General features: G+C 28.6%; 1 protein-coding gene across 1 annotated transcript; it reads left to right on the forward strand.

The window, feature by feature from the left end:
- The first annotated feature begins 9,223 nt into the window (after nucleotides 1–9,223).
- Nucleotides 9,224–11,621, forward strand: GASA33 (gibberellin-regulated protein 33). The gene is made up of 4 exons (NM_001250459.3): nucleotides 9,224–9,359; nucleotides 9,513–9,545; nucleotides 10,165–10,468; nucleotides 11,150–11,621. The coding sequence occupies exons 1-4, from the start codon at nucleotides 9,306–9,308 to the stop codon at nucleotides 11,332–11,334; spliced, it is 576 nt and encodes a 191-aa protein (NP_001237388.2). The 5' UTR covers nucleotides 9,224–9,305; the 3' UTR covers nucleotides 11,335–11,621.
- The last annotated feature ends 724 nt before the right edge of the window (nucleotides 11,622–12,345 follow it).

Here is a 12,345-nt window from a genome sequence, read left to right on the forward strand (position 1 = left end):
TCTGTATGAGGTCCCCCTCCAATCCCTTTTCCACTATAGGTATCAACCAAAATAAAAACACAATTCTTGTCTCTCCTCTGTCTCTCTCTATATACCCTCATATTCATATTAATTTTAAGCAAACCCCACAAACCATCATCATCATTATTTACCATTCCCGCCCCATGAAGTGTTCTCTTTGTCCCTCAAAACCATGACTCACCTATATAGCTGTATCATACATACGGTGTTACCTCAAAGTGTACATGCAACTCCAATTAAAAAAACTATTTTCACTTTCGAACACAGTCCTTACCATAGCACCCAATAAATTAAGGACAAGCTGGGTTAATTGTAATGTTGTTATATTTTCATGTTGCTTATGCAAAACTCAGTCCAACAGACCCTTGAGTTCGACCTCAACGGTAAATACCAAGCCCGGACAGACCCTAGAACTGGTAAATGACGAAAACTAACAAGTAATTAACAAAGTTTACTTACCTCACAAAAGTTGGACAAAATCTAGCTCGGGCAAGTTACCGGCACCGACGAAACGCAGAAGCACACGAGGGAGGGCACCACAGAGGTTTGCTACGGAGGAGGTTGCTAGCTAGGGCGTGCTCACGACAGATAGGAAGGGCAAAGAGTTAAAAGGTAATGGCACGGTTTCTAAAATTTTATTTTAATTTGTAAAACTGCAACAAGGACGGCGATTTCTTAAAAAACGTCATTGTATTCATTGGCATGCTGTGAAATACGAAGACGTTTTTCACTACTCAAACGTAGTCATTTGAACCGCTCAAATATGACATCGGGTAGCACCAAAAATGTTGTCGTTAATGTCGGGGTATTTACAAAAATGTCACTGTTACAGATTCAACAACGTTCGCATAGCACCGGTATTATATTGATGTCGTGGAAATGCTTTTTTATAGTAGTGAATGTTCACCCAATAACATGATAGTAATTTATTTTTCATTTTCTATTACTAGTTAAAACTAATTATAAATGATTAAAAAATTATACGTAGTTTTTGCACGTACGTAGTTCAATGACTCTTATGCTTTTTTTAATTAAAAAAACTAATAATTAAGATATATTAAATAAATATGATAAAAAATGTATTATTAATACTTTTTCTAATATTTATATATGCGTGACTGATAGTGAAGAATGTTAATGATAATTTTACTTCAGTCTCATAATAAATTTTAGTAGTATAAGGAAAGAGAAATAAAAAAAAAGAGTAATAAGAAAAAAAAACATTATTAAAACAAGGAGTAAAAATAACGGTAGGTCACCACCTCCAACGAAAGTGCTTGCATTATTTTTGCTTATTAAACCACGATGATAAATACTCCATAGAGTAAGACTTTTCATTGGAATTTGTGTGTATCAATTAAGCACTCTTCTAGCAGCAAATGTTTATTTGAGCTCACTTCTTACTATCTTTTAATTTATTTGTTGGTTAAATTATAAACAATAATATAAAAAAACTAATAAAAATAATTTACTAAAATGTAAGAATGTTGTATTTGTAAGATCATTTAGTAAGTGGATAGGTTGGAAAAAGAGTTATTTAAATTGTAAAATGTAAAAAATTAATAATATGTAAGAACCCACTTATTATACATGTTAAAAAACAACAGATAAATTATGGTTGGAGTTTGACTTTGATGAATACCAATTTGTGCTCAACATGTCCTAAAGATTGACTTGTCAACTAATTGGGGTCACCCACTTTTTTTGTCATGTCAACAAACTTTATACAAAATAAAATATTGTGTCTGCATGCTTGCTTTGGATCATGGACCCGTTGTACATGTACATGAGAACATCAGAGCTACAGCAAGAGTTGAGCTGGTGCAAACTTGGAAATTCAGGTAAAATATTTTTGTTCCTTCAAATTTTAAAAATTAATTTTTGATTTCTCTTAAAAAAAATTGTTTAGTCTTTCTATTTTAAAAATATTTATTTTTCGTCTCTCTAAATTTAAAATGCTGTCACTTTTTATTATAAAAGAGTTTTATTTATTTTAGATGCAGTAAAAAAAAGTGTTTTAGGTACGTAGTATTTTAAAAAAAGGTGCAAATGATTTAAATAATACTTAAAATAAAAATGGATATTTCAAAATTAGAAGATCAATCAATAAATAAATATTTATAGAGAGACTAAAAATAAACTTTTAAATATTTAGAAGAACCAAAAATATTTTATCATGCAAACTTTTTATATCGACCCTCGATTTTTTATTGTTTTCATTTAAGCTGTTTGAACATGATCGAGTTACATGCTACCCTAAAAATGAATGAATGCATGCATGAATTAATTGTAGCATATGTTTGTTCTAAAACTAAACAACTAACATATATACCATTTATTTGCACTTTGCATCGTCTTGTAAGTGTAAATGTGTAGTACTGCTAGCAGTCTAAGTGTATATTTTAATTAACACTTTCAATGTAATTTTGGGTATTGAACGAATTATTTTTTTTTAAATCTTTATATCTTTTTAATCTTATGATAATTTAAAAAGAAATGTAACGGTTATTTAAACATGTACTTATTTCCATTATGATAGTTGAAGGGCACCTCCCCTAGCCCAATGCATGGTGGAACAAAAGTGCATGGTACACATTTTTCTCATACTTCTAAAAACTTATTTTCTTTAAATAAATAAACTATCATAAAAAAAACGCTTTGAATTAGACGAATATTTGTTTGATCAACCATGTGAATAATAATAATTCTTTAAAAAAATATTATCATCATGACTATATACCCCAGAGGGGATGATGGCCCAAACAATAAAAAGTCAGGATTTGGTAATGCAGTTGTCTCGTCCCATCATGGAATGGTCTTGCTATGCTAGGTTGGCAATGGGTCTTTCAATAAGGACTTACTGAAAAAAGAAAAAAAAAATACCTTCATTTTTATTATGGACATGTGTTATGTTATTGAATATAGATGCAGTACACTGTTAAGAATAATAATAATAATAATATTTTTTCATCATAACCTTGGGAATCCTATGGTAACCTTGTCGACATGCCAAACAATGTTGGAAACGAGGCATATTAGGATTCGGATTAGGAAGAAAGAAAGAGACATATATTGGCCATTGGGTTTGTAAAACAATTATAATCTAGTTGTATACTTGAATTTGTTTTCCTCATGTTCTAACTATAAACACATTAAAATGATTTGATCGAGCACGTTTTGTATAATAGTGCTAAATATAATTTGATATTTTAAATATTAATGAAACACTTTAAATTTTATGAAAGTAAACGCTTTTTGTTCTCAAGTTCTTGCTTAGAATGATATCGCACTATTAATTTGATAATTTGACTCATGTATAATTATAGTAACAATCCAAGATTTGGATGGTGGTGGTTTTTCTTGGTGGGAGAGGAAAAAAGAATGATCAATTTTTTTTTATCTTTTTATTTTGAGGATGAATGATCAAATTTTATTGAATCACACTGTACATACTATATATTGATGATTTTATATTAAAAAAATGATTGCAATTGCGCATGTGTACAAATATGTCAAACATTATTTGATATTTGTATTTAAAAAATTATTAAGAAAAGTTATATTTGTTTTTAATCTCTTTGTTTTGAAAGTTAATAATCTTTAACTGTTGACCAAAAAATATTTTTAATGAATACACACATACAAAAAAAGCCTATTTAGTTCTAATTATTTTGCCATCCTGATTCATTTTCACTATGGGTGTTTGAAATTTGTATTGTGCCATTATCTAACGTATATGCCATTGTCTAAAGTAAATATTTATTCAAAATGAATATGTAGGGTGTATTTAACATTATATTAATTAAAAATACGTCATATTTTTAACTCATTTAAAATGACATATAGCATTACTCATCTTCTTTAAATATAACTAGCAATATATTATTGATAAGTTAAGCTGTTAGCATAGGTTTATAATGTTGATATTTGAAAATATTTTTTATTACATAAAAAATATATTAACAAGGACAAATTTAATGATTATATAATATTCACTTTTTTTTATTAGAATTTAATAAATATGTAATTCCAATAAAAATATACTTATATTTTTTTATCCATAAATATTAGTTATTAATTATTATTTTTTTTAGCTGATTGAGAAAATTGAACCCAGGACATTTTTTTCATCCTTCTTCTTTTACCACCAAATTAATTGTAATTCTCAAAATATGTTTACATTATTAATCAATTAAAAATAATTTGTATATAATATTTAAAGTGATTATTATAAAAAAAAACTTTCAAATAATACAACCATTTGTCATTAGATAATTAATAAACTTATCATATTAATCAACCATTTTGTTAGTGTAAAAGCTTATCATATTTATATATTATTTCTATTAATATATACATTATTGTAGTGTGTAGCTAAATAACGAATTCTTCTTCCAATATAATGGAAAGAGTGCATTAATAAAGAGGTCCAGCATGCATTCTTGTTTTATTTAGAGTGTTGTAATTAATAACTCCACCACTCAGATCTAGTTGAAAAAAATATGATATAACCAAAACAGACATGGGTCGATTTTACTATTATCCCTAAATCTGACCCCAAAGACATGTCGACCATTCTCATTGAGGCTGTTGGACATTGCACACGATATCACATGTCAATATCGAGTAACCTGTTTGAGTTTGACAACTACCGTATCTAGTGATAGATATGTATGAAAGGCACATATTTGTTTGACTCCTAGTTCATTTAATTTTTTTCTTTCTCTCTATAATACTTCTATTTCAAAAATATCATTTTTTTTATTGTTTACAATTATATATATCATATGAATAAGAGTGTTACAAGGTGCACTCAATATTTATTATGAAAAGTCATAAATATCCTTATTATTTTTTTAAAAAAAGCTTTTCTTCTTTCTTATTCTATGAGCTTTTCTTCTTCTCCTTTCTTCCTCGAGTCTCTTCGTTTCTTTCTTTCGCCGACGACCCTTTCTTCCTCCTTCCTCATTCTTCCGCGAGCCCCTTTGCTTCTCCAGTGCGAGGTGGTTGTTCTTCTTCCATGCAAGCTGCTGCTTCTCCTTCCTTCGAGTGCGCTTCTTCTCCCGCGAGGTGCTGCTCTTTTGTCCTTCATCGAGGTAAGGTCTATGTCCCTTTTATTGTTTGTTATTGCTTCCATTGTTGCTTCCATTGGTGATTGCTTAAGTATTTAGGTCATCCACAGTAGAGACAAGTTAGGACCTAGGTGATCCGCAAAAAGGATAGATGATCCGTAAATTGTGTTTATGTTGTGTTGAACTTGTGGATCACGTTAATCTGCAGGAAGAAAAGATTGATCCGTGTGCTTCATGCGGATCAAGTTGATCCGCAAGAAAAGACACATATTTATTTGACTTGTAGTTCATTTAATTTTTTTTCCTCTCTCTATAATACTTCTGTTTCAAAAATATCATTTTTTTTATTGTTACCATATGAATAAATGAAAATGTTACATGCATCTAAAATTATTCACAGGAACGAAAGGACTCTTAAGTCATTGAATGGGTAAATCATCAAATTGTGCAATGTACTTTGTTGGCGATGCTTACAGTAATCCCTAACTTAGTCTAAAATAAGAAACAAATGGCAATGCTTCATTGACGAAACAATTAATTCTTGATGTCTCCTCATGTGAAGGGAAGAGCGTATTGTTCTTTTTACCGAAAAGGTAGGCATTATATAAGAGAAATGTGTCAACCCATGTCAAGTAACGTGTCTTGCACTTCAAGTTTCCAACTTGTCCGTAATAATAGCATGGGCAGAATTAAAATACAATAACTATTGTATTGTGTTTATGTTGGAAAACTCTTGTATTATTTTTAATTAAATTTATATGTTTATGTTAATGTTAATCAGAATCAAGATAATAAGTATTAAAATGAAGTTCATGTTAATGTTAATTTATTTCCAAAATTTATAATAATAACATTACCAAGCAATTTATGCATAATATAAATTCTAGTTGATTTATAATTTAAGATTAGACGGAAATTAAATTATTAAAAATAATACAGCTAGCTGTTTTCTTTTTCTTTTAAATTACTTCACGGTTATTTAAATTATATGATAATTACCGATTATCAGTTACCAACATATATAATATTTTATTAAAAAAAATAAAATTCACTTTCATAATCTATATGGCTGGAGCGTTATTCTCCTAACTTTCGGCAGAATACTTTATTTCAGAGTATAGATACTTTGTAATGATTAGAGCACTACTTGAAGAAATAAAAACATTATTGATCAATACACCTAATTACACCATATTTATTTTATATTTTTTTAATCAGCAAATAATATATATACATATAAAAGATATATTTTATAAGAAAAAATATTTAATATAAAAATAAAATAATTAAATCGAAATCATATAATTAAATATGAATAATTAAAATTTAATATAAAAAAATCACATAACTTTTAAATAATATTAAATATTAATCGTTTATGTTTGATTATAGAATTTAAATTTAATTCATTTATTCTTATATAAGATTTTTTTCTCTTATATATATATATAATATCCATAAATGTACAATTTTATAGATAAATATTAAAAAAATATTAAGCATGAAATAATACAATATTTAAACGAAATAGAAAAACAAAAGTGTGCAAATATATAATAACAATATTCTAATAACATTATAACAAATAAACAATGGTATATACAATATTCAGGTAAAATATTTAAACAAAATATAACATTTATGAATATTATAGAAAATGAATTTGGTGTGATTAGATGTATAATTTAAGATTAAGATTGATCGATAAAGATTTTACTATTTCAAATACTACACTAATATATTAGAGAGGATCTGTATTCTTTACTTTGATGGAAATAATCTTCATTTTCTCAGCATTGACATTATCACGACAAAAAATCCTATCCATTAATTCATTAAATTTTATTATTATAAAATGAAAGTTTTAAAAATTTAATGGTAACATTGGAATAGTACATAAGGTTGTATTACTGCCGAGGATTCACTCCCGTCTTTCAACTATTTTTTATAATGATAGTTAGACAAAAAAAGTTCAATTAAAAAATAAATATAAGCTCAAACAACTCAATTGAAAAGAAAAATTTACATATTTAACTAAAAATACCAAAAAATTCACGAACCTACAAAGTAATTTAATTTTTATTTTAAAATAAGAATTAAGTGAGTTAGAATTTTGAAAGCTCATTATTTTTCTAATGGAGGCCAGCAAGCAAACATCATGCCAATAAAATAACTAAGATTTGAAAGCTTAATTTATTAGACTGAGAATAAACTTTTAAATTTGAATAACTTATAGGTTACCTACTACTTTATTAAAATCTTGTATAAATTACCTACTAATAAATCGAGACGTGATTTAAATTCACTGTTTGTTTGGATTAAATTCTATTTTCTTAATCAATTTCAATTTTACGTTAAAGGGTAAAATAATACTAGATAGGTATTTCTATTTTTCTAAATTTTCATCTTGATTTGAATTGCATTTTGATAGCTATCTAAACATACTAGTACTAAGCATTACATTTTGCGACATATATGTCCAAATCTTATTAACTTTAAATTAATGCATGCAGCTGTTTTCCTCTTTATAAAGTTGACTTAAAAAGCTGAGAAAGGAAGGGTTAAATGATCGGTACGGGGGTGACAGTATCATCTGGCCCTAGCTCCCCTCATTTTATGAGCTGTGACCAGAACAGGTAGGTGATGTGACTATATGCTTAGGAGTTAGGGGGGTTCCTTGCTTGAACTAGCAAGTAGCTACTCATCAAATTCATTTTATTTTTCCTTGCATGTTTTTGTTTGGATAAAACTTAAATTAGTTTGTGATTTTGGAGTTGGAATAATCAGTAACCCAATTATACATACCCTTTTTTCTGTGATTGTATTCTGACTCCCCAGCTTAACATTGTTATAGAAGTTGTATGTTTAAATTGTTTTCTCTATTAACATAGTTTTATAAATTATAAGCTTAATTTTACAAGAATAATTACTTATTTTTCTAGAAACATTTCAAAAAATTCAAAGAAATGAAAGGGTATTTAACTAAAAAGTGAACTAAATATTCATTAAATGCTTAATGTTTATTTTTCATATAATATGTGTTAGTTTAATTTTCCATTAAAAACACGTAACATATAATTAATATTTTTTTCTATATATATTTAAAAATTATGTCAATAAAAGATCAATATCATTCATGATTACAATGACATCAAACTACGATCACGATTTAGTACATGTCTGAAAGGATGATTTTTTTATTTATAAATTATGCTTTTAAGAAAAACTTGATTAAATTATATTATTTATATTTGAATAGATGTGAAAAAACATTAAATTTTTATATTGAAACAAATAATGGTTTACCATTTATAATCTAGACATACCCTTAATTCAATCTAGACAATATTTGACACATGTATTTGTTTGGTTTTATGTATACTCATTTTTCAAAGTCGTTGAACGTGACTTAAGAAAATTCATAAATTAACTGTAATAGTGTTTTGTTACTGTTTTTATAGACCAAATGAGCATATACTATAACTAGTTTGTAAAACACTTATTTGAGAACATCCTTGTAAATCTGTTTCAAAATTATATTTAAAACAAAAATCATTTTGTTAACTGATCAAGATTTTTTATAATCAATTTGAATTAATGATGTGTTGGTTTGTGTGAAAAGAAAATAGAAATAGAGAAAAATAAGTAATAAAGTGATATAAAACTTACTTTTACACTCTAAATGATGAATACCGCTTCAACTTTAGCTAACTTAATAAATCTGGATCAAATTCAATATAATGTCATTACTTTGACTAGTATGTGTTTGTCAAACCAAGATTTCGTCAGAACATGTGTCATGCATGACTCCAAACTTTTATGGACCATATATATACTATAGTATGACTTTTGGTTCAAATTCTCAAAGACAGGCCTTGTGTACAGTTCCATAGATCAGTGGCAACACACACTCTTTGTGAGAATAATGTATTAAGATAATGCTAGCTGAGTAGACACAATGTTAGAGGCACGTGGGTGGAAGCTGTTTTAAGTCAGTTTAAATTTGGTGACAGCTAGGCATTAATTCACCCCAGCCTATACCCTAAAAACGTTTTCTTCTTGTCCATAACTTTTTCTCATCTCTCTCCCCATTCTTGACCTCTATATAATACAACAACTAGTTGTTACTTGGAACTAACACACACTGAAGAATAGCAGCAAGTAGTAGCTCTTGACCCTTCTTTCCACCTTTTCTGGTCCCTCCCTCCAGAAATGGCTTCTAATTCCATTCTTCTTCTTTGTATCTTTCTTGTGGTTGCCACTAAGGTATACTTTTCTGTTCCACTTTTCTTTCATAATTCATACACTTATCATTTTCACATGTGCAGCAAGAAGGTGCATGAGAAATCATTTGATCTAATTTCTTGCTTTAAGTGTTTTTACTTTAACATGAACATTCACCATTTTGTTTATGTGCAGGTTTTTTCCTATGATGAAGATCTCAAGACAGTGGTATGTTGACTATGTTCACTCATACAACAATTTTCCTTTCTATTTTGTTTTGTATCACTTTGATATCTAAACACCCTAGCTTATTGTAAAATTGCTTTTTAAATTTGTCATTATCCGTGCGATTTCTTTATTTTTTAAAGATAGGTCCAATCTAGCCAGCTTGTTTAATTTGGTAAATTCTATTGATGTTTGTTTCTTCAAAAAAAAAAAAGAAAAGAAAAGAAATTAGCTGACAACGTCATGTGCTTTCAGCTTTCTATTCCTGTACTATATATGTACCATCGAAAATGCTTAATATTAAAATATCTTACACAGAGGAAACTTTAAGTAGAAAGCAATGTGTAAAGAACAAAGTGAAAAATGTAGGGATATAGTTAAAAATGTAGCACATTATTTATTTATTTTTAACTTTTCATGACTTTCACTCCTTTGTTAACAAGGACAATCTCTACATGAGATAGATATGGAAGATATCTTAGACCAATCAAAGATATACATTCAATATTTAGTAAACAGACTACATCTCAAATGTAGAAGCTGTTGATGCATGAATGTGTTGACATTAGCATACATAAATTTTGTTGTTAAAAACGGCTAGAAATATGGCATTTTGGTACAGGTTCCTGCACCTGCTCCACCAGTGAAGGCACCAACTCTTGCCCCTCCAGTGAAATCACCATCTTACCCTCCAGGGCCAGTGACCACACCAACAGTTCCAACACCCACTGTTAAGGTACCCCCTCCCCCTCAGTCTCCAGTAGTTAAGCCACCAACACCAACAGTTCCACCACCCACTGTTAAGGTACCCCCTCCCCCTCAGTCTCCAGTAGTAAAGCCACCAACTCCAACACCAACTTCCCCAGTGGTGTACCCTCCTCCTGTTGCTCCATCTCCACCAGCTCCTGTAGTGAAATCAAACAAGGGTAAGTGTGTACCACATCTATCTCTTTAGTAACTCCTTTCCGATCTCTAATGTAATTAAATGAAATGATTCTGTCACATTTTTCTGCTAATTTAACTTTTACGTTATTTAGAAAAAAAATATAAAAGAAATTTGTATCACTTTTTCTTTAAAAATAGGAAAAATATGTGTGATAAAATAGATAATGTTTTACAATTTCATTACAGAAATACTTTATATTTTATAATGTTAATATTTTTTATTTTTCACAATTTTTTTCTTCTTTCTTATTAGTTTTTGGACTTAAATTAAATAATATTTTTAATCCTGTCATGTGGGTTTTAGTATTCTTAATATTATTTTCTTGATTTGATTACTGTAAAATGTTTTAGTAAGGCTTAACTAAAACAGACAAAGAAAAATATTTCAAGAAGATTAAAATGGAAAAAAAGAATCTTATAATACATGGATTAAAAAATTAGTGAAGCCTTACTTTTGTTTTTCTTTTCTCTTTGTTACACGTCTTCACCTTGTTGTCTTTGTTATCCTTTTTCACATCTAATGATGGATGTGAGAGAAGAACCATGCATGGTCTTAATTGTTTATGTGATTAATGGCTTTAAAGTATAGAACTTTTAAGTAAGATCAGTTGAGTTAATTAATGAAACATGGTCTTTTGTTTTCCAAATTTTTTTGTGGGCAGATTGCATTCCACTATGTGATTATAGGTGCTCATTACACTCAAGGAAGAAATTGTGCATGAGAGCATGCATAACCTGTTGTGACCGATGCAAATGTGTCCCTCCTGGAACTTATGGTAACAGGGAAAAGTGTGGCAAGTGCTACACTGACATGCTGACTCACGGCAACAAATTCAAGTGCCCATAGAAGAAGCCTAATATCTAGTAACTTACCTAAGCTTTTTTGTTAATCAAGTTTGAATCATGAGTAATGTGGTTTGAGTTGCTAGTGTATTTAATAACCGAGAGTGATAATCATAATTGTACAAGCTATCGTGTTAATCAAAATAGTCAACACTGTTTGTGTTGTCTATAGGATCCATTTGTGGTCCATGAAGAAGTTTATATTCATAATGATTAATATAAGGATGTATTGCTGTACGAAATTCAGAACTATAATTAAATATGAATATGACCTTGCTAAATTTGATTCTTTTTTGGGCACATCTTTTTGAGATCTTATCAGGTGGGTGAGATATCCTTTACTTGTCCTTTTGTTGGCATGGATTCAACCAATGGGGTCGCAATATTAAATCACCTCCATCTACCACTCTCAGAAATCAGAATGAATGCCTTGATTGAAATTTTATTGAGAAAATCAAAGCAGAATCCCTTAAATTAAAGCACTAAATTTCAATGGCTGTAACTTAAGCTATAAAAGGAAAAGTCCTTCCTGGTTGTGGCATTGGAGTAATCATATTATAAGTTACTTGGAAGTAACACGGTAGCTTATGAAGAAAAAGAACTTGTTTGGTGAGTAAAAATAAATATTGATAAAATATAAAGGGTTTGGATAACGGTAAAAGATTTGCTAAATAATTGTATTCTTAAGGTTTTTGTCTTGATAAATTAAAATATAAATTTTATTTATTAATCTTTCATGCTTAAAATATAAATCATTTATCTCTATTAGATACTAGTAAAAAAATTTGAGAAACGATTTTAGACAATAGGTAAAGTATCGATTATTGCACCCATTATTCGATCCTCAAGAATTAAAAATAATTACAAGAAAGTAACATTCATATGTTTAATAACAAATTAGTGTCAAAGCAAATAATAGGAAAGATTTAGATTTTCTTATTTTGACATTTTTAATTTTTTTTGTCTATGATGTTAACGTTTCTTTTGATTTATATGATGAAAGTCAATTCTAAGC

This window comes from Glycine max, chromosome 19 (assembly GCF_000004515.6).
Source record: "Glycine max cultivar Williams 82 chromosome 19, Glycine_max_v4.0, whole genome shotgun sequence".
In the NCBI taxonomy this organism is placed as follows: Eukaryota; Viridiplantae; Streptophyta; class Magnoliopsida; order Fabales; family Fabaceae; genus Glycine; species Glycine max.

Coding starts and splice junctions, on each gene's coding strand:
- GASA33 (NM_001250459.3), top strand. CDS start 9,306: ATGGCTTCTAATTCCATTCTTCTTCTTTGTATCTTTCTTGTGGTTGCC. Junction 9,360..9,512: donor TTCTTGTGGTTGCCACTAAG/GTATACTTTTCT, acceptor GTTTATGTGCAG/GTTTTTTCCTATGATGAAGA. Junction 9,546..10,164: donor ATGAAGATCTCAAGACAGTG/GTATGTTGACTA, acceptor ATTTTGGTACAG/GTTCCTGCACCTGCTCCACC.